The 24584-nt window shown below is 35.2% G+C and overlaps 1 protein-coding gene across 6 annotated transcripts in view; it reads left to right on the top strand.

Annotated features, from left to right (window-relative positions):
- The window catches only part of LOC118263020 (serine/arginine repetitive matrix protein 2), a 124125-nt gene that overhangs the window by 4653 nt on the left and 94888 nt on the right, over positions 1 to 24584 (top strand). Inside the window, exon 2 of one of the 6 annotated variants that reach the window (XM_050697558.1) lies at positions 9722 to 9862. The exons of 4 other annotated variants lie outside the window; for them this stretch is intronic. In XM_050697558.1, coding sequence (XP_050553515.1) covers positions 9817 to 9862 — 46 coding nt within the window. In that variant the 5' untranslated portion in view covers positions 9722 to 9816. Of the gene's footprint in view, positions 1 to 9721; positions 9863 to 14654; positions 14826 to 24584 lie in introns of those variants that run through there. One more of the 6 variants, XM_035574757.2, reaches the window with a different exon arrangement.

Raw genomic sequence — 24584 nt, 5'->3', positions numbered from 1 at the left:
AAAAGGTATATTTTTGCGTGAAGAAATCACCTATCGTGACAATATTGTAAATATTTAGGCCAGCAAAATTACATCAATCACGAATAATGCGCCACGCACTAAAGTTAAATCGTTGCGAAGAAAATGGTTTTAGTCCAGTTCACAGTATGTAATTAAAGTTCTAATACTTAATTAATGTTTCGATGAAATGCGAACGAATGTCCAACGTACTTTCAGTTTAATTCTAGAATATTGTAGGAATAGTCATGCAAAACAACAATGCTCAATGCGTGTAGACTAAGTTTTATAAATAGGAGCTAATATAAGATAATGCTAGGAGAGCAAACTAAATGACCTTATGTGCTTATAATCTTTATTCTAAAGTACTTGTTAAACTAACATAGGACGGTCATTCCGGACAAAACAATGGAATATTATCTGATTCTCGCCTTATCTATGCTAGTAAGTAGCCACGTCATTCCTTATCAGTGCATAAATCCTCGAGTGCTGGCATGTGCGAAATCTTAAAAGAAACTACATATTTGAAAAATGTTGCAGAAAGATCACATGATTTCGGAACGTCAGACAGAAAATAATAATAGCAAAATAAGATCTCTTTACATTTACATTTGCAATTAAGATTTAAGAGAAAACACTGCAGATAAAATGAAGCTATTCATATTTAATAATGAAATAAGAATTTGTTTAAAAGCCTTGACATTTGATAAGATCCGTAAAATTCAATTGCAACAAATCAAATGAATACATTGTGAGAAGTCTCCGTGAACATCTTGAATGCTTCCTAAAGTAGCAATTAAACAAATAAAAATTAAACAGTAGACGGTATTGCTTCACCCAGTGGCTAATGTACTGATGAAATCATTGAGCACAAATTGCAGATACAGGTAAAAGATTAGATGAAAGAGCAAAGATACCGCACGAGTAGTTCCAAAGATAAAATCGATAATCTGAATAGGTTTGGAAAAGATAAGGATAACGAAAGATTTGCTACAGAATAATGAAATGCATTGGTAAGATACGGAAGGCTAAAAGAAAATACGGACGGAAAGATGTCTGATCAACCGCTCAATTGTTAGAAGCAGGACAAACATTATGATGAAGTGACTTAATAAAAGTCATTAGCCTATTGTTATCATCGGTTGCCATATTACCTTCCAAACTGAGTAACGTAACCTTGATATTGTTAATGATAAAATTATCTATGACGTAAATGACAACACAGGAAATTTTAAAAATAAATGCGGTTAGCGCTGATTCAGGCAGAACATTATAACCATGATCTTGATTGCCAATTAATTGTTGTGAGAAGTGGATGAGTTCTTTTATTGGTTCATTAAAACTGGAGTCGACACAATCGACTCTGCCTTGAAAAAACGATATGCTATCAATCAAGCACATGGCAACTTGAGGTGTTTTTATTTATGTTATTGATACTTCTTGTCTTTTCCTATCATACGCTCAACTTAATGTTTAAGTTTTTATTATTTTACAATGCTCAACTTAATATAGTTTTTATAATGTTACGAGATGTATGATTTCATTTTACGTCCATTCTTCTTTGTCTAGTTTGATATCAGTATTCAAATTGTTATCAACCTCAAAATTGAAAAAGGCATCAACATTTTAAAATTCATCTAAAGCCTCGCTTTCAAAATGAGATAAGACATATTCTGCTCTAATGTTATATATTACAAGAGAAAGGATGTCACAAAGCACAACATCTGAATGCAAAATACGGAATACCGCAACTTATGAATCAGACAACAGGCATACGGTAGTACTTGGTTCTGAGAATGCGAGAACTGACAACAATTCTCATTAATAGCAGACAGGTGAAGGACTAGTCAGCGTCAGGTGGTGAAGTAACCAAGCAGTAGTTATTGAATGACGTTCCAATGAACTGAATCGATATAACATTCAGTAGGTTAGGTGCATTGTGACGAATGTTTTAAGCAATATCAGCTGTGTGTTTGACTCTGGATAAGTAAAGAATTTCAGATGCTAATTCAAGATTTGAGACGAGCTAAAGATTTTCAATCTCTATATATAAAAATCAATTGCTGTTCGTTAGTCTCGCTAAAACTCGAGAAGGGCTGGACCGATTTGGCTAATTCTGGTCTTAAATTATTTGTGGAAGTCCAGGGCAGGTCTAAAAGGTGAGAAAATATTGTTTGAGGCGGTACGAAGTTTGCCGGGTCAGTTAGTCGATAATGTGTTTATATAGTTAGTAGTATTACAAAATACAACTCCATATTAACGAGTACTACAGAATTCTAATGTAAATCGTATGTCTTACTCATAGGCAAGATAAGGTTCATTGACTCGCTTACGTAATAGAAGTTTTTTGTGATAATGTGTCATCATTTAAATGACTATTTTTTACTTCTTATTGATATCAAAACATATCATTATCTATTCAAATAGTAGGACTATGAAATAGAACATGTCTATCTGTTTTGTTGATTTTAATGACATTGAAGTTTTTAGTATTTATTTGTTATTCATTGTTGTCTGTTTCATTCTGTATTGCTCTAATTATAGGACTATTGGTTTCAGTTGAGTTGTTGATAATTATTTTAATTCTGTTTTCTACGTCACACGACTTTGTGAATGTCAAACCTTAATTAGTTGTTTATTTGTATTGACTTTTTCCAACTGAATATTTTTATTTTTTTCAACGTCTTTAGCGTATGTTACTAAACCCTCATTGTAAAAATCCTTTGAATTAGTTATCAGAACATCTTTATGAACCGTCACAGTTTTGAAATCACGATGCATTGCCTCGTGCATCCGCAATTATTGTGCACGTTTCAAAAGTCTTATTACTAAATTACCTTTATTTCTCTCTTATATAAAAACCTAGCTGTTTATTACTGAGCAGTCCTAAGCTAGTTATAGTTATGAGTACTAACAAGACTACGGTACTAGAAAGTGTCTCAAGGTTAAAGCCAAAAAGCAGATTAATGTAACAGCTAGAACCACTTAGGACCAATCTTTTAGTGTTCACATAATCCGTGACAATGAAGGGCAAGCACCTTATGACATCACGCAGAAGCCTTACAATCTCTAAGCAGACGAGGGAAAAATAAACTTGTGCCGATTTGCAGATTACAGTGTCGTGAACATGCAACTGATTTTTATCTTTATGTCTGAAGACAGCAGTGGCAATGTGAGCCATAATTGTTTGTTTGAATTTATATGGAGATCTAAGGGTGCAGGGAAAATTTAATGTTCCTCTGTTTCGTGTTGAGTCGTTTTGTTAAAAATATACTTGGTTTCAAAATCGATGATGACTAAGTAGGAAAAGCTGTTAATATAGGCATGGAGTTTCCATAAAATATAGTGATATCGCAAAGATTTGTTATTATAACCTTCATTGTTTAAATATTCGTAAATTCCATTGAAAATTCCTAGAACAGCGATAATATTAAACTGAAAAAAATCTAAATTAACGTGGAAAAATGGTTACACATTAATAACGTTAGCGAAAACATTTCTCATGGTCAGAAAGCTAACCTAAACTTTAACGTTAATGTAACAGAGTTTACATTTGATTAAATTGGCGAGGAATCTTGTGGAAACCGTCCTTGTACGTTTGGCGTAAGACTAATAATCATTTGCAATAGATAACACATTTATTGAACAGTGATTGCTTACAGCTTAATGGTCGTCGTTTCCAACAGATACAACCCATATAGCTTTTTTTGCGTTAGATAAATCATCCAAAAATTTCTTCTGACAATACCTATAGCTAGGTTTCAAAAACTGAGAAATCTTTTATTTCAATCGCAATAGTGTAAATCATAAATTCCCATTATACCAATCTGAATAAAAAATCGGACATTATTTGACACACAGTGTATTACTTCAGTCATATAAGCGCGCCCAAAAGATTTCTTAGACATCGTACTCATAGCAACACAACTATTTGCATGTAAGAGGATTAAACAGCGTCTTCAACTTCGTAATATAACAAACTTGAAGTAAAATAATATATTAAAACAAATACCTTACTCGTTCGTCCTTCTCAGGGTCTCAAAAGACAAGACAAAGGTGTAGCAACAATTGTACACACGGCTCCACATGAAACTACACAAACCAATATAAACTGACCGTCGCTTATGGAGAAAGATTGTACAAAGCAAGACCATGATAAACTGGACTGTATAGCTCGATGTGAAACCCAGTGTACAATAGATTACAAGTGGTAGTCGTGACAAGATCGAAGTATGTGAACGACTGCACAAGCCTTTAAGACAACTCAAGGCTCCAGTGACTTGAAAATCGCTTACAAGCCAATAAATATGTATGAGAAACTGTTTTTGTTATTACCGGATCTGTGGATTGATTCACAGAAGCTGTAGTTTGAATGGCGGAAATTCCTAGATGAGGTTTAAGATGATTTTCCTAGAAAAGTAAAAGTTTAATATGCAAAATGGAATCATATATTGCATACAAATATCCGTTTAAAGAGGACGGTAGTCGTTGTAGTGAACACACCAAAATTAGTAGGTAAATAGATAAGTACAATAATAACATGTGAGAACCTATAGATCAATATCACAATATCCTCTCTACTATCCACAGAGAACTTCATATCTCTAATCCCCTACGGGATAGTAATCACTGGCAAATTTTAAATTAAGCAAATTCCAGTAGCACAGCGTACATGGGTAAAAATAACAAATTATCGCATATAATAATTAAGAATAGAGCAGTAAACACGAAGGGTACCATCAGATAGCAGTAATTAACGTAATTGCTCATAAACTAGTTACCCAGAAAATTGCAGGAAATAAGATATTTTCTTCATTATCAGATTGCACTGGGAACTTGTTGGGTATCCTGTCAAAACGTCGGACCGTGCATAGGAGACATACCAATTACGCTGAACGAAATTATTGTAAATAGGCTCTATATCAGAGATTATTTTGTACATTTTCATGAAATTTCTAAAGAAAATTGTCATGGTTGACAAGCCACAACTGTGCGTTTCTATCGAAACTTTCTGCCTCGCACAGCAAAACTGTTGAATAAGCTGTCGTCGACGGTATTTCCGAACCGATACGACCTCCAAACCTTAAAGAATAGAGCGTATTCTGTTTCAAAGGCCGGCAACCATAGTGTCCATGGTCGGCGCTGATTGCTTACCATCAGGTAGCCGTCTGCTCGTTAGCCTATCTCATACAATGTACATTTAATGATTCTTAATGAAAAAAAAAACTCTAATTAAAAGTCATTTAATTATCAGTAATATTGCACTCTCTTACGATTCTACATTCAAAGAAGAAGAAGAAACAGAGAGAGAAACAGAACTATCTATAGATGTAATACAAGAATGTAGGTATTAGAAAAACATGAGAAAAAAGCGTTGCAAATGTAATCTACCCAAATGATGTAAGCGAATGAAAAGAAATCGAAAGATTCAATTGTCCTGAAACGAATACAAGACGGAATACTCACATCACGAGTCAACATGAAAGCGTAGCTAACAAATTAATTGAGCAATACGAATCTTTATAAAAGACAGACAAATGGAAATGGATGAATGGAAAGAAAGCGTATGGGTCTGTGATGAATCAGACACTTATATGGAAGACAATGCATATGAAAACTTTATACAGGCTGTATTAGTAGAGGACACTAAAAATCTGCTCAAAGAGAAGTAAAAGTGAAAGAAAGAAAGATCATTTATTTGTTTATTTGGCACCATACTATGTGGTCCAATCGAATAGGTACTTAATAAGAATTACAGTTATTATATTGAAATTTTTACCATATCATAAGTAAGTAAGTAATGATTTCTAGGAAATGAAAGAGTAAACTTTTTAAAGAACGGAAATATTCAAATGGTCGGTAGTTAAAAATCTCTCCACTAGAAATTGAAATCTAAGTAAACATAGTCCTACAGTAAGTCGTTACATGATACTACTATTGTTGTTTGCTACTTTTTATGGGATAGGTCGCGTACGATCACCTGATGGTAAGGGATCAGTGCCTCCCATGGACACCCCCAACACTAGAGGAGTCACATGTACGTTGCCGGCCTAACAACTTGACAACAGACATATAGAAACATTTGAAATATAATTGAGAACAGTTAGAATCCGCTCAATGACTGAACAATACGGCAACGACTAACCAACTCAAAAACAATTGTGGCTGTAACAATTAATTTCACGGATATTTTGCGCTCACGCAGTGTACGGCCATCATGTTGGAACGTTCGCAAAATTGTTCACGTCGGAGGCTGGTTAGACGCATATTATTCTAACTGTTCTTTTCAAGTACTGTCTGACTGTCGTCGGTGTCATGTGTGTAATGAATACACACGTAAGTCGAGAAACATCTTCTTATCTACGCGTGTGTGTGTATTTATGTGATTCCCTAAAAAAACTTTCTACAAAATCTCGGAAACCGATGATTTCATTGGCCAGTTTACAATGCCACGAACAACGAACGTCAATTCAGACATTGTATTTAAAGCAACCGTTTTAGTGTTTCCTGTTACCAACTCAAGTTCATCTCACAACAATACATTTGCGTATATACACAAACCAGTACATCTGATATCATAGTTATTTCACAAGACGGAAACAACAAAGGCAATCAACATCAAAACCACATCAGCTTTGGTTGGACTCCCGCGCAACGCCACTTTTACTGCATAAACCACATCACACACTGGACAGTTTTACGACTCAAATAAACGAATTACTTTTTAAGTTTACGATGAGTGGCAACTGGCAACTGAGCGTGAACTTAGGGTGCGGGGTTCTTATTCTGACGGCCCACTTTCGTCTAATTACGAAGCTAGATACACACACGTGGGTGAGTGAGTCTTTGTTCGAAATCACTCGAGATCGGCACGACCTATAAACGCGAAATTGTTGGAATTAGCGAATTAGCATAGCGTTGTGGAAAGTAACGTTCACACGTGTGGGCTGTATCGAAGACAATGGAGGGCTTGGAAATGCCTTCCGCTAGAATTATGGCGGAAAATTACGATTGAGGAAACCTAACCTAGAAAGAAGTATTTTCATTTGTGGTTGCAGTTGACATACATAGCCATTGTGATTCTTTCTATGGTTATTCTATTCATATACTCTTTTGTGGGGGACGGGGGAATCATCCAGTAACTTCTCCCGCCTTGGGCGAGGAGAGAGGTGCTAGACTCTTACTGACTAAAAACCACCCCGTTCCTTCTCCTGATTTGGGCCCCGGTAACCTTTTACTTCCTACTTCTGTTTTTCGAGCCGGAGCCCCGCTAGATCCGCTAGGAAGTCCGCAGCTCTATTCATATACTTACCAGCTGCATTACTTAAGTGTGTACAATGTCCCTAGTTATCTAGACAGAAGATATCGAAGATCTCTTTAATACCTGACGTGTCTGATGTATCATAGTTAATTATATTCTGTGTAAGATTTATAGTTTATAAACTTACGCAAGACTGGACAAAGGCGTATGTTACCTACTTCTTAGGTAATGTTTCTACAAAATGCTATTCTCTGTTACTTATATGGGGGCTTAGACATAAGTGGGGTGGTTTATTATGTAATCTATCTTAATGCGTTCAGCTCGAAGACAAAAATCTTCATACTTTTCAATGTATTGACAGATTCGTAATATTGTAACAATGCACTGACAATAAATATGATATCTTTCATTACAAATAAGCTTCTAAATCATTTCTAATCTAATTTCTAAAATGGGGAGAGCCCTGCTTCGGCATGAATGGACTCGACCGGAGTGATACTACGGCCTCACGGAAAACTGACGTAAAACAACGCTTGTGTTGTGTTTCGCTGTGTCAGTGTGGTTACCAGAGGTCCAATTACCTCCTTTCTTTTCCAATCCCGATTCCTCAACAGCCCTTAAATTTCTAACCCTAAAAGACCTGCAACTCACTTACGCCTCCAGTGTTTCGGATGTCCAAAAGCGGCGGTGATTGCTTACCATCAGGTGATCCGTCTGCTCGTTTACCAGCTTCATATTATTCGAATTCCTAATGCCTTTGATCGCGCATTGATTTTATTTTATATCCGTTCGACATGGAAAGGCCAAAGATACCATTAATATGTTCGTAGGCGGTAGTAATAAATCTACGCGATATTTTTGCACGTGCGAACTGCGAACACTATCATGACAGTCATGTTACACTGCAGTGGGCGGAGAGTCTTAATTTCTTTTTTTTCTTTTTACATTTTTATTGCAATTTTATTATCCTGTTCTACCATTTGGTAGATATATTATTGCCTTATTCGGAGAAGAGGATTAATAGTGTTATTTTTAGTTAATCCGTTTTTAGATAGAGAAAGCGAAATGTTCTTATATCCAAGTAGTTTTTTTATTTATTTTTTAAATAAACCGTTGTCACTAGTATTTTCTCCTGTATCGTGGGTGCGTTTACAAACATATAAGTTCACATGCACATCCACAGACCCGATACAACAATTTGTGGATCACACAAAGAGTTGCTCCGTGCGGGAATCGAACCGGCTACACGTTGCACGACAGCCAGTTAGCCTAGCCAGTCGAAGTAGCAAGTAGATAAAGTCTGATGTATTCGTAGGATGTGTTGCACGCTTTGCGTTATCTATCATCTGTCATCAGTGTCATCCGCACTACGACTACGACATGTTTCTTCCGCTATTCCAGAGATGTCGCCACAGTACCTATATCAGATTTTATTTAGCGTTGATTTTCTTACGGCCAATTTCAATAACCTATCTATCTGTAGATTTGCTTACTAGAGATACAAATTTGGTATAAGCCAGACTTATTTCTTATCTTCTCGTCTAATTATTTCTTCTGATTTATTTCGTTGCGGGATCCAAGACAGTTATTCATGTCCCTGGGACGCGCCGGACTTCAGTGTTCCGGTGTTTTCATGGTTGTATCTATTTTAGATCCTGGCTTACAGGAGTTGCAGCGGTTAGAAGGATGAGGCTTAAAAAGCTCCAAACAAAATGTGTACAGATATCTATTTATCTGTATATAACCTATGTTATTGAAATTGGTCGTTAGTTAGACTGACTGCACCCATTTATCTTTAGAAACTGGAATGTTTTGTGTGTTTTTCTTATAAAATATTAAATAAAACTGCTATAAATTGTATGTGATAATGAAACAATGCACATTATTGACACCTTGAACAAATTGCACAGAAAAAGCTTGAGCATGAGAAGTTTGTTATTTGTACTAACAATTAGTAGATGCTAAAATGTTTTGTTGAGCTAGTACCGTGCGAATGTGTGCCCTAAAGCCTTGATAATAGAGTTCTATTAACGTTGATGAAAGTGGAATATACAAAAGGGGGTTTCTAAAGTTCTTTTTTCAATGGGTAAATGAAATTGAACTGTTTTGACATTGCAAGATGTATTGAGATGGAACAATGAACCTAATTGCTATCATTTTACGATGGCCTAAGTTGCCATACATAATATAATCTTGTTTTCTTAAGCCTCGTCCCCACTAGGAACATTTGTCGAGCGACATGTGTCTCCAGAGACATCGGGCGATGTCGTCGCCGCGACATTGTTGAAACTGTTCCTTATTGCACAGTCAACAATGTTGCCCGATGTCTCTTGGGACACATGTCGCTCGACAAATGTTCTTAGTGGCTTTATGATCGTTAGTCCATTTCTGATAAAATATTAGTTTAAATAACACTTTTGTCAACATTAATAGAACTTATTTTGGCTTTTTGTCCCTTACCAGTTTACCGACTCCATTGAGACATTAAAATATGTGTAATTAAAAAACAAAGGACTGAAACAGTGAAATGAATGTCTTGAATCGTAAATTCTGACAATATGGAAGTTCAGTCAGCATTGGTTTTAGCCAAACCACATAAAAACGGTAAGTTTGTAAATATTTCCTCAAAAACCCACATAATTGTTTGTTGGAAACCAAATGTTTTTGAATCACCTCTAATAACAAAAGCTACATTTTTTTTTATAATATTATCCTTTATTTTTTTTTTAAATAATACATACATAAACCCACCAAACTTTTAATATCGTTTGTAAATTAGGTTCCTAATTTCTAGAATTGTCTATGTATAAATTGCATTCTATTTTAAATTAGACTGTAAATAAGGATTTTACATAGCTTTAATAAAGGCACTTTTTTCAATAAATAGATTTGTTTATTTGTTAATATTGTACAACGTCTTATATCAAAATATGCTGATCTAGATGCGATATATAGATTACTTCCAACAACTATTAGTGTCGAGAGATTCCCAAAGTCAAAAAGTTCAAACTTCGTCTAGATAGACATAAAATAACGGTTTCCAAAACAATAACACAAGCACGCGAATGTTCGATTCACATTTCCTATAAAAAGGCCAATCACATCGTCGAAGAAAAACTTTATTATTATAGGATGCGCGTGCGCCATATTCTCGTGATCAGATACAGTTTGTGAGATGTTCCCAGAGAGCATTGTGTGCAAGTTAGCGTGACTGTTCACCGTTCCCATGGTGACTTCTAGATCTAAGATACATCTATTAATAAATCTTCCCAGTTATGCAAGAAATAGACAATTAAATTTCGTGTTAAATGCACTTTTACCTTGCGTAAGTGTGGCAGGTGCGCCGGCGCAGCGACAGCATAGGTGTAGCGTTTCAAATTATTCGACGCAATTACGTACATGGTGACATGATGACTATAAATATATATCAATAAATTGATTTAACTCTTTCCTCTAGTTGAATTTGCAACTTTCGAACTGGGCAAGTTATTACTTACTCTGTGTAATTTAAATAAATTAATGTATAATTGCTACTTGCTACTAGTTAGTACTCACAGTCTAAACGAAGCATCTTAGCGGGTTACCGGGGCTCCGGCTCGAAAAGCAGGAGTAGGAATAGGGTGGTTTTTAGTTAGTCTGACACTCCCTTTCGCCTGGTCCAAGGCGAGAGAAGTCATTGGATGAAATAAAAGGTCTAAACGAAGCATAGCTCTATCTAAGAAACGTTTTGCTATTTTTATTGAACAGGATTTCTGTCTCCCTTTCATTGACTACATAATCGAGTTTTTGTACTAGATTTAAACTAATTAATGAATGCAAACGGACATATCAATGAGCTGTAATCGTTTGGAAAGACGTGAGCGTATGTGTGCTATTTTAAGATCTATCTGGCTTTCGCTCATGTCCGTTGTATCGTGCTAGTTTAGTTAACATATTTTTCTTGGTTTCACAACGTCCTGTAGACATGTGAGACAGTTACTTTCCTTCTGTCATAGTTTTGGAAAGTAAAGCTATAGAAAATCTATGGATTTAATTTTTCCGAAGTTATGGAGTACCTAGCAGGTTTACTGGGGCTCCGGCTCGAAAAGCAGTAGTAAGAACGGGGTGGGTTTTTAGTCAGTAAGAGTCTGACACTCTCTCTCGCCTCGCCCAAGGCAGGAAAAGTCATTGGATGACTTTCACCCCTCAAAAAAACAATAGTCAATTATAAACCACAGCTTCTTGAAAATTAACCCACTGTTTAACCAAATAAATTCACTAACTCGTAAATAAAATCATAAAAAATATGAATGAAAGTAGTTTATAGTATACGCGCAGTAATAAAACCAGATACAAGAATTAAATTAATGTTATTTATACATTCCGGTCGCCATGCCGCGGATTACAGAGCTGTGGCGAGTAGTATGTGTAGTTTTGCCATTTATGTCCTAAACGTGGGCGGGCGAGTCGCTTGCGAAGTTGCGATTCCATAAAAAAATGTCTAACTTACTTGAATACTAAGGGGAATTGATTAAAATATTGTTTAGTATCTTCTCTGTAATAGGAAAAGAAGTATGCGGTTTTGTGGTCTGTGCAATTTATTGAAAAGGTTAATAAAAACGCTAGCTTCTGTCAGCGGCTTTGTCCACGTTCTCGTAACAGCTTATCACTAAAATCAGCTCATTTTTAGAAATTTGGTATACAGACAGGGTGTCTGTATGCCAAATTTCATCAAAATCCGTTCAGTAGTTTCAGCGTGATTGACGAACAGATTTACAAACAAACTTTCACATTTGTAATATTAGTGTGATAAAAATATATCTCTTACATAGTATGTTAGTTATTCTTAGCTGTAGATATATTAAGATTAGGAATGTTGTGGTTAAGTGGTTAGAAAAATATTTCGGATTTCTCCAATTTATTTTAAACCAATACCTATCAAGATGATTTCATTAGTAAGACTAAATTCAGAAATTACATTAGTGATTCATATTAATCAAATTAATCAATTCATAGCGTTATATTTTTTTTATCTACACAAAAACTGTAACATAATGTTATTTCGTTATAAGACTCCTTATTTTTCTATGTAGGTGGTTGGTAAAAAGTTTTTTTTATTTATTCTAGTATGGAAAATCCTTACGAAATGCTTATAAGTACTTACCTTTACCTGGCTCTAAGTAAGTACAGAAAATATGCTCCAATCCTTTTTACCTTTGCAGAATTTCAACCGAAACATTACGTAAACTTTTCCTTCAATAAAGAATTTTAATAAAAAATGTGTAATCAATTAAAATTCTTGTTGTTCAACGTCTAAAATGGATCGTATATCGACGATGTATCGACCAATACATACTTATATAGTTAGGAAACATGGGTAATGAAGCGTTCACTCATTCGTGAATGCATTGCAAATTACTTCACACATTAGCATTTACATTTTCGTAAAAAATGTGTTTTTTTTTTGTGGAGTGTAATGTTGCTAAAGAGTTGATTGTGGATTATAAGAAGTAATATATCACAATGTTGTCGTTTAATCCTCAAAAGGTAAGGCAGGGGTACACATGTATAATGATGTGGCATGTGACATCTATTATATCTCTAGTGGGACTCTACATGGGACTCATAACATAAAATCTGGATCCCTGAACATTTTTTTTAACTATACTCCTTAGGTTTATGTTAGATAGGTATTACTTAGGTACCGTACTTAATTGTGCCCAATTAGGTATCTAAAACATTTGCTAAGGACTGGGTTAATTAACCATTAAATGACTCTGAGTACGGCAGTTAGGTAACGTCCTCAATGCGATCGAATTTTAAATTCATTACTTATCGCTCGCCTTTCCAAAAACGGCAAGTTTCTGTTTCTGTTGTTAATTGAACTCTTATTTTGTGTTAAAACACAAGAATTGAGTACAAAATATAATGTTTAATGCTACATTAATGTAATTCAGAAAGTTTGTATGGCCCCGAGAGAAAGTGAGTTCAATGAACGATTGACATTACACTCATAATGATTGAGGTTGCACGTAAGTTGAAGATGTTACGTTGTTTATGTTACAATATCTAGTATTTAGATACTATTTGAAAGCTAACTTACTACACAGTATGAGTCATCGTCCATTTTTCATTCATAGTGAATGAAATGTTTGTTTTCCTTCGTCTCGCCGAAACAGATTTAAAAAGTTGTAAAGAATAGAGACGTACTGTACTCGGCTGTCATTATTTGACAGTTGTTTTTGAAATTGGAATTTGATTTACTTTTAATCTTTTTCGGTTGCCATCAAATAAAAAAAAAGATTTTTATTTTTACAATTAGGTTTAGTTTTAATCCTACATTTTTAGTTACATTTTTAACAACTTTTCCACAAACTAAATCAGAATTAAAATTAGCAAGATTGAAGAACAAGATTACCGTGCGTATTTATTTGTTTATCTTATAATAAGTATACGTGATCAGTAGCAGCGTCTTATTACAAGTAGTGATTGCCAGTAAAAATTATAGGAATAACAAAATAACGAGTTGTATATAATATAACTATATAGCTAATAACGATTACTACGTGATCCGATGCTGCGGTTATTTTGCAAGCGATAGCAGTCTTACAGTTACGCGCCAGAGACAACCACATAACTGTTTTAATTTTTTTATTTCTTTTTTATTGTTGAGCCAAGGAACTCAAATAGAAATGAGGATGGTTTTGGCTGAAGGTGTAAGATTTTATGCGAGTGTTATGGGTGTGAAAAAAAAAACAGTTAAGAATATATTTATTTTTATCAATAGTAGTCGAAAAAAAATGTTTAGTTGCATAAATTTTCATAAAATAAAATTGGTGTTTACCTAAAAATCACTGTTTACTCACATAAATTTATGGAGAGCTGAATAATTTACCGTGATTTTTAACCGACTTCCCAAAAAGGAGGAGGTTCTCAATTCGACCGGTATGTTTTTTTTCTATGTTAGTTAATTTAGTATGTCTCACGATAGTTATTATAAAGATTTTTGTGTTATCAGTATTGTACTGTCACTATAGGTCTACTAAACTCCTTGGAACAATCTCTATTTATTTCGGGTTAAGCATAGTAGGTAATTATGCAAGTTAAAAGTAACCTATAACTGACACTGACTGTTCATGTAACACATCTACCTACATTAGCATTACCTACACAAAACAAAATCAAAAGTGCTAAACTAGCACGTGTCGGCTGCATATTCAATAATAAATAACACATTACATAACCCGCCGTATGTATAACACATTCGACTCCCACAAAAAGATTTACATAACAGACCATTAGTGATGGCCGTCGAATCTCTAGTACGAACACAAACAGTCGAGCCTTGCTCTTGACACTCGGTCACTCGTTACGCATATTAATAGACTAAGTGATTCACAATTCACATCACTTTAGTTCAACTTTATGAGTCGGACGCGAGGTATGACTAGGAACGCTCGTCTTTTGTCTCCAATTCATAATTTGAATTCGAAAAATGAATTCGAAAATCGAACGCGGTTAAGTTTTTCGCGGGTTCTAGTGATGTGAAGTGCTTGTTGTGTATAAATGTCGGGCCGGCGAAGATTAGGCAAGTTGTACATTGTAGCTGATTATTTTTATTTAATTTAAATAAATGTATTCTCGTCAATATAGTTGTTGTCTGGTAGATAAAGGAAGCGTTGTGTGCCTGTACTGTACGTGACAGTACGGTGCTGTGCCATTTGTTTGTTGAATAGCTATTGGAACCTGTTCATTGTTATTTGTCTGCAGCCCAGTTGATAATTTATTTTATCTAAGTTGTTTGTGTTGTTTACATTGCTATATTATTAAAGCCTATACAATTATATTACAGACCAATACTTAAACTTTACTCATAAGGATAATAAAGCCTTGAATTAACTACAGAACACACCCAACATGTTTAAAGTTCTAAATACTTCCGGCTTAAAAGACTTGGTTGTACACAAAAAAAAACCTAAAGCGCGCGCAACATAATCTTAATCTTAAAATCTACAACTCGATTAAAAATCGAATAGCTACCTAAATTCTTATCGATTGATTTAAAAAAAAGGAACAAAATTGTTATCTTAAAATGCAGTCGTGTTGTTATTATCCGTTCTAATCATAAAAGCGGCCAGCATTGGCCGTCGGCATTCTTCGGATGCCGAGCGGTATCACGAATCAGTTGCCATTACATACAAGGAACCGGTTCCACATCCTTTGAGGCCGAGTCTTTGTTTGTATGTTTTGTACGGAATACTTTTGCCGGTTTGTGAAAGCACTTTTTTTTTATATATATTTTTTTTATTCAACATAAATTCTATTGTTGTTGATTTCGATCAACTGTGCTTCGGCAACGGCATAGAGTAAAAAATATTGGCGGGAACATTTTGACGTTTGTTTAGTAATGTCAAAGATATAGTTCGAATTGCATCGAGTCTTTTTAAAGTATTAACATTAACATTTTTTAGCATTAATTACTATTTAATTTATCGAACAATTTAAGGAATGTCGCACCAAACAGATCTTTTTGTGAAGGTCAGATGACTCCGAATACTGACTATCAACGAAAACTGGTTAGGTTTTAGTGCAACTGCAATGGCTGGTTAGGAAGTGAATTAGGTAAGCTAGGTGTGGTTAGATGCTACTCATACTGTACACATTAAGAAATCTTAGAGTTCTGATTGATCTTATTGCTGTTTGTCTGCTTTTCGTAGAACCTATATCAAATTATCTGGATTTATTTAGATTTATTTAGATTTATTTGACAAGTCAGCATGAACAAAACATTTAACACTATCGTGAGACATACTAAATTAAATAAAAATCACGATTTACTCACGTAAATTAATGGAGAAAAGCTCTACTAGTTTCACGCAGTTTATGATGAAGAGTCCGTTTGTGATTCGAAACTAGTAGAGTTTGTCTCCATTAATTTACGTGAGTAAGCCTGATTTTAGTTAACGTTTAAACACAATAGTTATTATAGTAAGCTTTGTCCACATTGAAATACCAAATTTACACTAACAAATTAACCAAAACTAATTTGGAATCTTCATTCAGAAACAAATAAAGAAAACGTAGTATTGTGCGTCATTGTACACATTGTAGGTAGGTACCTATACAAATTTTAAACAATCAGAGACTTTACAAACATTTATTTTGAAGGGAAATAATCCTGTGACCTCGCATGCCTTTACACCAGAGTCGGCTTTTATGTTGATCACGTTCGCTGTCAGTACACGGTGACGATGGTCATCTGATGGTAATAATATGGTAAAGTGACAATTAGCTTTAACATTGAAGTGTTATATAGGACATTTGTTAAGTTAAACATCTTAAAAATTTAAATTAATTGTGAATAAGTTTTAACTTTAAAACACTTGTTTCACAATGTCTGGATAGCCGCTATTTATCAGATAACTTTGAATTAAGAACGTAATTTGTATGCACTATCTGTCGCATAAGTTTATCGGGCCTTATATGAAAGTAGTGAAACAGACGCAAATAGTCTAGGCAAAATAACACTGGCCAATTTTAAAGCAAAATGAAGTTATATTTATGCTAAATTCAAACTCAGAATTCGAAAAATCGAATGGCCATATACAAATAAGAATAAAAAAGTATTCCAAATTTATAATTTTGAAATCGGACCATTTTAAAGTTTCACGTTCGCAGTATTGCACGCCACGCGTCGGACACAGGATTTCGATAATTTTATGTTTACCTTACAAGTCGAGGAACCGGCTGCAAGATTATTCCATTAAGGTCACTCTGCCAAATTTGGTGACGCAGTAAACACAGGATCTTCGTGTCCAACTCCACGATTGGCCGCCATAATCGGTCGTTGGATATTCGACCAAACAAAAAAGTCGCTTGCATAAATGAATGCAGTTTCTACACATAAATTTGTACTATAACAGATACTTAATCATAATAAAAGAAAAGCAGTTTGTTTCTTTCACAATTTGTTCCGGTATTTGATCATATTTGTAGGTACTTAAAATGCTTGTATCATGAGTTGTAGGTGTTTATACGGAAATACTTAGAAATAGTCCATAAATATGGTTGTTGAAAATAAAATTAGCTTATAATTTATGTAGGCGCCGAACGGGTTGCTATACACTGGTCGTTGGCTATAAGTAACAGCTTAATATTCATAAGCAATAGTCATAATAAATGCTCATTGAACCCAGCTTGACGGAGTTAGACGCGTTGACGTTCTAATGATAAATTATTCAAACCGCGGCGATTTCTCAACGAATTCCTGAACGCAGCTGCAACCGTCATCCTTGATTGGTTGCGGCTAGCGTTCGATTTTCAAATCGTACCGCCTTTTTTGTCATGGCTGTTAGAGAGTTCCATGTACTTTAATTGCAGTTGATTAGAGATTAATTATATCGGTTGTCGCTGCGATTGGTCTAGACGGAGTCGATGGTGACAAGACGATATTTTATCTATAACTTGGGGAACGTAGTTAAGACGTTTTACTAAAGACAGAAGTATATACGTTGAAAAGAAACGGATTATTGTGACATTTAGATGTAAAAAGATTAAAATAAAACCAACATATTTCAAGCAAGTGTGGGAGAGCTATGCTTTGGCAGGAATGGGCCGGCTCGCAAAAAACCGACGTGAAACAACGCTTGCGTTGTGTTTCGTTGTGTGAGTGAGGTGACCGGAGGCCTTCTCAATCTTCCTAAATTCCTAACCCCCAAAAAGCCTTCAACACACCTGTAACGCCTCTGGTGTTTCAAATGTCCATAGGTTGCGGTGATTGCTTACCATCAGGTGATCCATATACTCATCGGCTGATTGAAAAAAAACATAGCCACAGATGAATAAAATAAAAATAAAGCTACACACACACGATCAAATTTGACAGATGTCACGAACTCACGATTGATTATATTATTGGTATCGAGAACATACTTCCTGATGTGGACACAACGCGGATGTGAACACAACACCCTTCTTTGTTAACCGACAATTTAGTTAACGAAATATGATCTTACAATCAACGTGACCAATTATGAAATATTTCTTCGTCAGCTGTAGACAATATTCGCTGATTTGACTGACGAAACATGCTTGATTATGATTGTGTTTAAAAACGGTATTGCAATCCTTGACAAAAAAAAGTTTTAAGTTCGCACTCATCAAAATTTATGAAAACATCCAGGTTTTACCTATCTGTATTATATTAATTAACATTTCAACACTTTCCTTGAAAATTAATAAAGTTTTCTATAAAATTTAGTAAAAGCTGAAAGCCCACCATTACATTTAATGAAAGTATAAAGCTTGAAAAACTATTATGATAATAGTTCAATTAAAATTTAAATTCAACATAGAATACTATGACTATTTACAAACACATCTAACATCAAACTGCTTATTAACAATCTTTGTTACTATTACGAGTGAAGAATAAAAAGTTAATTCATCTTACCATCACCATTTCAACCAACTTGGTGTAGGCCTCCTTCTTCTTCTTTATTCTAAGTAATAAAAAAATGTTCTCTTTAGACACGAATATGTATGTCCTAAACTAGAGTTGCGGACTACTTAGCGGTTTACCAGTTTACGGTTTACTCTGGATCAAAAAGCAGGAATAGGAAATAGGTGATCTTTAGTCAGTACAAGTCTATCACTCGCTCTTGCCTCGCCCAAGGCGAGATAAGTCATTGGATGATTTTCCTCTTTAAAAAAGACTTAGTGCTTATACAATACGGAGCATAATTACCTACACAAAAATTATTAATGGTGCAATACTGAAACTGTGAGGAATAAAACCCTAATTGGATGATTTTCCCCCTTAAAAAACTAGATGATAAAAAACAAAATAAATGGTGATTTATAGGTATATAGGTACAGTGTTCCTACTGTCTCTATCTGTTAATTAAACTCCAACATCCAACCTAAGCCCCCACATAATATATTCCTAAGAAACAGTGTATAAAGAAGCTCATCAGCTCTTCCTATGCCATTAAGCACCATGTATTAACCATAGCGAATTGTAAAGAACGATGGGAACCTATCAGGCACCCAGCACTCACATAGCGCTTAATTACTTCCATTTACACTGTAAGTGCGAGGCTTACTGTAGATTTATTGGCCGACATTGACTTCTATAATTACTTTCGGTTATCAAGTTAATTTTATTGAGGAACTTACTTGAATGTGTTTTATTATTCAAGATTGTTTAGGAAAATGCATTTTTGTCGGAAGAAGTAAAACTCAAAGTAAAAAAAACATTTGGTCAAATAGTAAAGAAATAAATAAAAGTCTGTCAGTCTGTCCGTCAGTGAAGCTAGATGCTCGTTCCAAAATGTAGCTTCGAATAGAGAAGAACCAGCAAGAAACTCGTTCGTTGCTGAAAGAAGTTATTTTCTTTACTAAAAAATAAGTAATAGTAAGTTTTGCTTTCGATTGTACTTATTTTGGTGGTAAAAACAAGATAGACAGCAAAACATCTAACAATTGGATAAAAACCCGCTTCTCCTTGAACGAGAAACAGGAGTATGAGAGACGAAAACATTCTTGGTGCAACAAAGTTCCTTATTAGAAGTAGGCAACTTGAACTGCAGACGGCAATGATTAGAACTATTATTGAAATATTGCGAGACTGTAGGGTTATCTCGGGGTCGGATCGCGCACGCAACTCCGCATTTCCTTGTGGTGCAACCGGCAGGTTAGGGTTATAGCTGATGAGATGATTGGTACCAGTTTTGGGTATGATTTGGATGTCTAGCTCTGATAGGTCTTCAATTCCAGGTAATTTTAAGACAAAGATATTATTTTTCGTTGTCAATAAACACTATAATGGGTAACATATAATTCATTCTAAGAAACTAGAATGCACAGGTACATGCATAAAGTCAACAAAAACAAAAACAAGCATCCTTAATAATCACAAGCGTGCTGAAATCTTGTGTAATATCAATTTGGCGCGCAAATGCAACGCGACGCCATTTTCAAACAAATGTCAGTTTGACAGCGTAACCCTAATTGCGCCGACATGTTGAAAAGTAGCAGCCAATGAAAAAAAAAGTTAATGGAGTGGTAATTCACTGTCTATTTGGCGCGTCATAGACGTTTGAAGTAAAGTCATGTTCTAATTATAAAATGTCATAATCTGTTCGAACTAGACGGTAAAAAGTTAGCTCTCTTGTAAACGATGTTTACTAGTCTTTTATAAATGTTTGTATATCACTAAATATATAATAATTACACGTTTTGATTCTTTGTAAGTATACCAATGTGTTCTAAGTACTTAATAAATTACACATTTTATTTCAATTATTTCTTTTTTTCGTGAACCTTGAAATAACTCTGTACCCTTAGTACGAGTTTGCTTTACATTTAAACTTAAAGTAATATCATAACTAGAGCGCATTCAGCGCTGCGATTGGTTAATATTTTCGTGCCGGCCAATAAGAACGCCGAACGCGCTCTCGTTACGATTACTTCAACATAAAGCAAACTCGTACTAAGGGTACTTACATATTTTTTCACTCTCACTTACCTTTATGTATATCTTTTACATATTAAAATTGCATTGCAATATATTGCTACTATCTACGAACTTACGTCACATTTTACTTTAATCAATCTTCATTTATAAATGATTGCCTATTATTTATTGCAAATTGTTTCATTGCTGTTTTGATTTAGATGTTGTTTACAATACAATGTCGTCTCTCTTTATATGACTTACATAAGAATTGTAAAGGCATGGTACGGGCAAAACTATTTTAACATATCTATAGTTACGGAGGTGTGAACTACCCGGTGAGTTCACCGGAACTCCGGCTCGAATAGCAGGAGGAGAAACGGGGTGGTTTTTGGTCAGTAAGAGTCTGACACTCCCTTTGGCCTTGCCCAATGCGGGAGAAGTCAATGAGTCTCAATAAAAGAAAAGAAGTGGTCTAGAACGGAAGGTTTTTAGGTTATATCCATTTCCATGGTTACCGAATTAGGTCACTTTGCTTTTAATGTGTCCTAGGATTGAAAACTAGGAAATATACACACGTCAATACAAAATGTGCAGGAAACATCATATTGGCATCACGATCACTAGTTCGACATTTAATTGATAGAACAACCATTAATAAAAACAATTCGCATTTCGAACTCATCGACAATTAAATGTTTGACGTATTTCACAGGAAGCTATGCGCCCGCGCACCCGATTGACTAACTGATCGATTCAAGGTAAATACAATTCGAATGGATCCGCGTGATTTGAGCTGAATGTATTGACGTCTGTTGGATGGAAATATTTGGCAAATAGAATACTATAATATAGAATTAGAAACCCAAATCATTTATTGTATATCGACACGCCTTTTATCCCCGAAGGGGTAGACAGAGGTGCACATTATGACACGTAATGCCACTGTACCTACAATGTACACCCACTTTTACCATATAAAACACCGGAACATGTATACCGGGCACATTTCCAGACTCCGTGCTACTACTGAATTTTCGAAAAACCGAAAAAAGCCTCTGGAATGAAACCCGAGGCCCCTTGCCCGGCAGTCGCAACTACCACTCGGCTAACGAAGCAAATCCAAATGTAATCTTTGTATTTGGCACTTTGGGTATTATACTTTACAAAAGAATGATAGGTATTTTGTCGCATTCCGTTTCATTTTCACACTTCCATTACAAACTAGGCGGTCACTTCACGGTCGAGACCGCACAGCACCACAGATTTGCACAATACATAATTACAGACTCATTATACTCACCAAGAAAAAAAAATATCCTACTTTCGTCGCCTTCTTAGTCAACGATTATAAACTTCATAACAAACATGTGCGAACTTTCTAGATCTAGGCTCGTTAACCCGGCGAATGCAGCTGGTTGTCGTAGGTAAAAAACCGTAACCTTTTGCGCTCATTCGCAGCATCGCGGCGTCGCCAGGGTTGACGTTACCGCAAACCGTAAGACCGCTTCACCGCTCCCAACCGTGACCGTATAGCGGTCGGTCGTTTAGACCGGTAAAAAATCTAACAACTCGTGCTTCAAGCTTCGATTGTGTTATATCATCCTGTAGATTGTATATATAGCAACGTCACGCCTTTTATCCTCGAAGGGGTAGGCAGAGGTGCACATTACGGCACGTAATGCCGCTATACAATTTATACGCACGTTTCACTATTATTTATTATCTAAAATGTTGTACATAAATACCTATATTTATTTAGAAACTAGAGATTTAGCGATCCCACAGTCAAACCATTACAACGGTTTTGTAGGGCTTAGTCTATAATAATGTTACTAGTGTGGAAATGAAATAAATAATAATAATTTTATGCAATAAGTCCGATGTGGTGAGCCTATTGCCATTTACTGGGCACAATTCCAGACTCGGTGCCAAAAAAAAACCAGTAACATTTTGCCTGACACGGGAATCGAACCCGAGACCCCTTGCCCGGCAGTCGCAATTGCGACCACTCGACCAACGAGGCAGCCTGTAGATTGTTCCAGACATATTTGATGCAGGAAAGAAATACAGAATGAACTTTAATAAGCATCAATTTATTCAATCATTCAGTGTTAACACGCGCGTCAATTCAATTCTAAAGTACACACAACGTGCACGGAATTTTTATGTCTTCATTTAAAATTATTTTATTTTTTTCCGTTACTCGTACTGATACACGTGTTTCGGTTTTGTTTTATCAGTATACATGCACGAGTCCATATGCAAATGCAAGCAAAAAAGCATTAATAATATTTACCATTACATAGTATTATAAAACAAAGTCAGTTTCTCTGGCCCTAAGTCCCTTTGTAAGCTTAAATCTTTTAAACTACGCAACGGATTTTAATGTAGTTTTTTTAATAGATAGAGTGATTCAAGAGGAAGGTTTATATGTATAATACATGCATAATATTATATCACCATTGCACCCATGCGAAGCTGAGGCGAATCGCTAGTTAATAATATTTTTCAAAGCAAAAAGGTTACATTACAATAAGTCCCGTAACGGCTGCGTTCTATAACCGTTTCCTTGTCTATACCACAATTATCTCTGGTTTATTGTTCGCTTTCGATTTTCAAATTGACCAACACCTACTGGTGATTGGCTGGTCAAACCGTTATGTAAACAGTCATTGTTTCAAAGTCTTTTAGAATTGAGGAGCTATGTTATGAAATATGGCGGCTGTTATATTGATTTATCAGTAATTATCATTAAGATAATTATTGTGTCATCGGCTTACGGCTCACGTAACTGTTTGACGAGGAACTCGACTCGTTTCAAGCCATACTAGAGGCTCATATTCATGAGCAGCATTCCGCGACACACGACGTGGCGATTATCGCGCTGCAACGACAATCGCACGACTGAGTAAGCTGATAACATAATAATTATTTTAATATGTCTCATGAAAGTTATAATAAAATTATATTCTTAAGATATCGATAACTTAGAAGAGGTTTGTTTGGGAAAAAAATTCGTTCCTGGTAGAGTTTAAAATAATCTTTTACCGAACCAAACATTTTAAATAGTTTTCTTGGACACTTGTCTCTTGGAAACCGGTCTGTAGGTAATCCATCCAGTATCCGATGTCCACTAAAACAATCCAGCTGGTTTGGCAGCAAAACAAAAAGAAAAAACAAAAGAACATCTCAATTACAAATGGTTGTTTCTCAAAATGCGGCGACGCTCTTCCTACATTCCTTTAAAATTCCTAATTCAAATCGCTGACTCAATTCTTAAAATAGATTTGTACGAGGAATGCACTCAAATTCGGCATTTTCACAACAAAAGGTCGTAAATTTAGAGAAGGGAAACTATAAAAAACTTTTTTAAATACGGAATTAATAAACTTAAATGTGGCAGATGTGGGTTAAGAGATATTTGGTAATAGTATTCTGGGCAGATGTTTTAGAAGCTTTTTTGGAAAACCATCTTTGTTTTCAGTAGTATAAGTTTCAGTTTTACTTGTCTTTTTAAAAGAGATGCAGTTTTAAATTGTTGGGTTGGATAAAAATGTGACAATCGTGAGCAGTTTTTGTCTTTTGCGTCAGTCAAAATAGGCACTTGGAAAAATACCGTTGGTCTTTTGCACCTATGTTACCTAACATTTTAATTATTTAACTGGCTATTTGATGTGGTATTGTTTTATAGAACCTATACATATACGGACTTAAAAACAATTACCTATACTAATAAATTGAAATTATGAAGCCATTTCCAATTTACATACTTAAAGTACAAGTTAATAAAATAAACTCACCGGGTGCTAGCATGTCTATGGGAGTACCGCAGGGCTCAATACTAGGCCCATTCCTATTTTTGGCATATATAAACGACTTGCCCCATTT

The sequence above is a fragment of the Spodoptera frugiperda genome, chromosome 12 (genome assembly GCF_023101765.2).
Source record: "Spodoptera frugiperda isolate SF20-4 chromosome 12, AGI-APGP_CSIRO_Sfru_2.0, whole genome shotgun sequence".
NCBI classification, from domain to species: domain Eukaryota; kingdom Metazoa; phylum Arthropoda; class Insecta; order Lepidoptera; family Noctuidae; genus Spodoptera; species Spodoptera frugiperda.
Note: the sequence above shows the minus strand (reverse complement) of the source record. Positions and strands in the feature narration are given on the sequence as shown.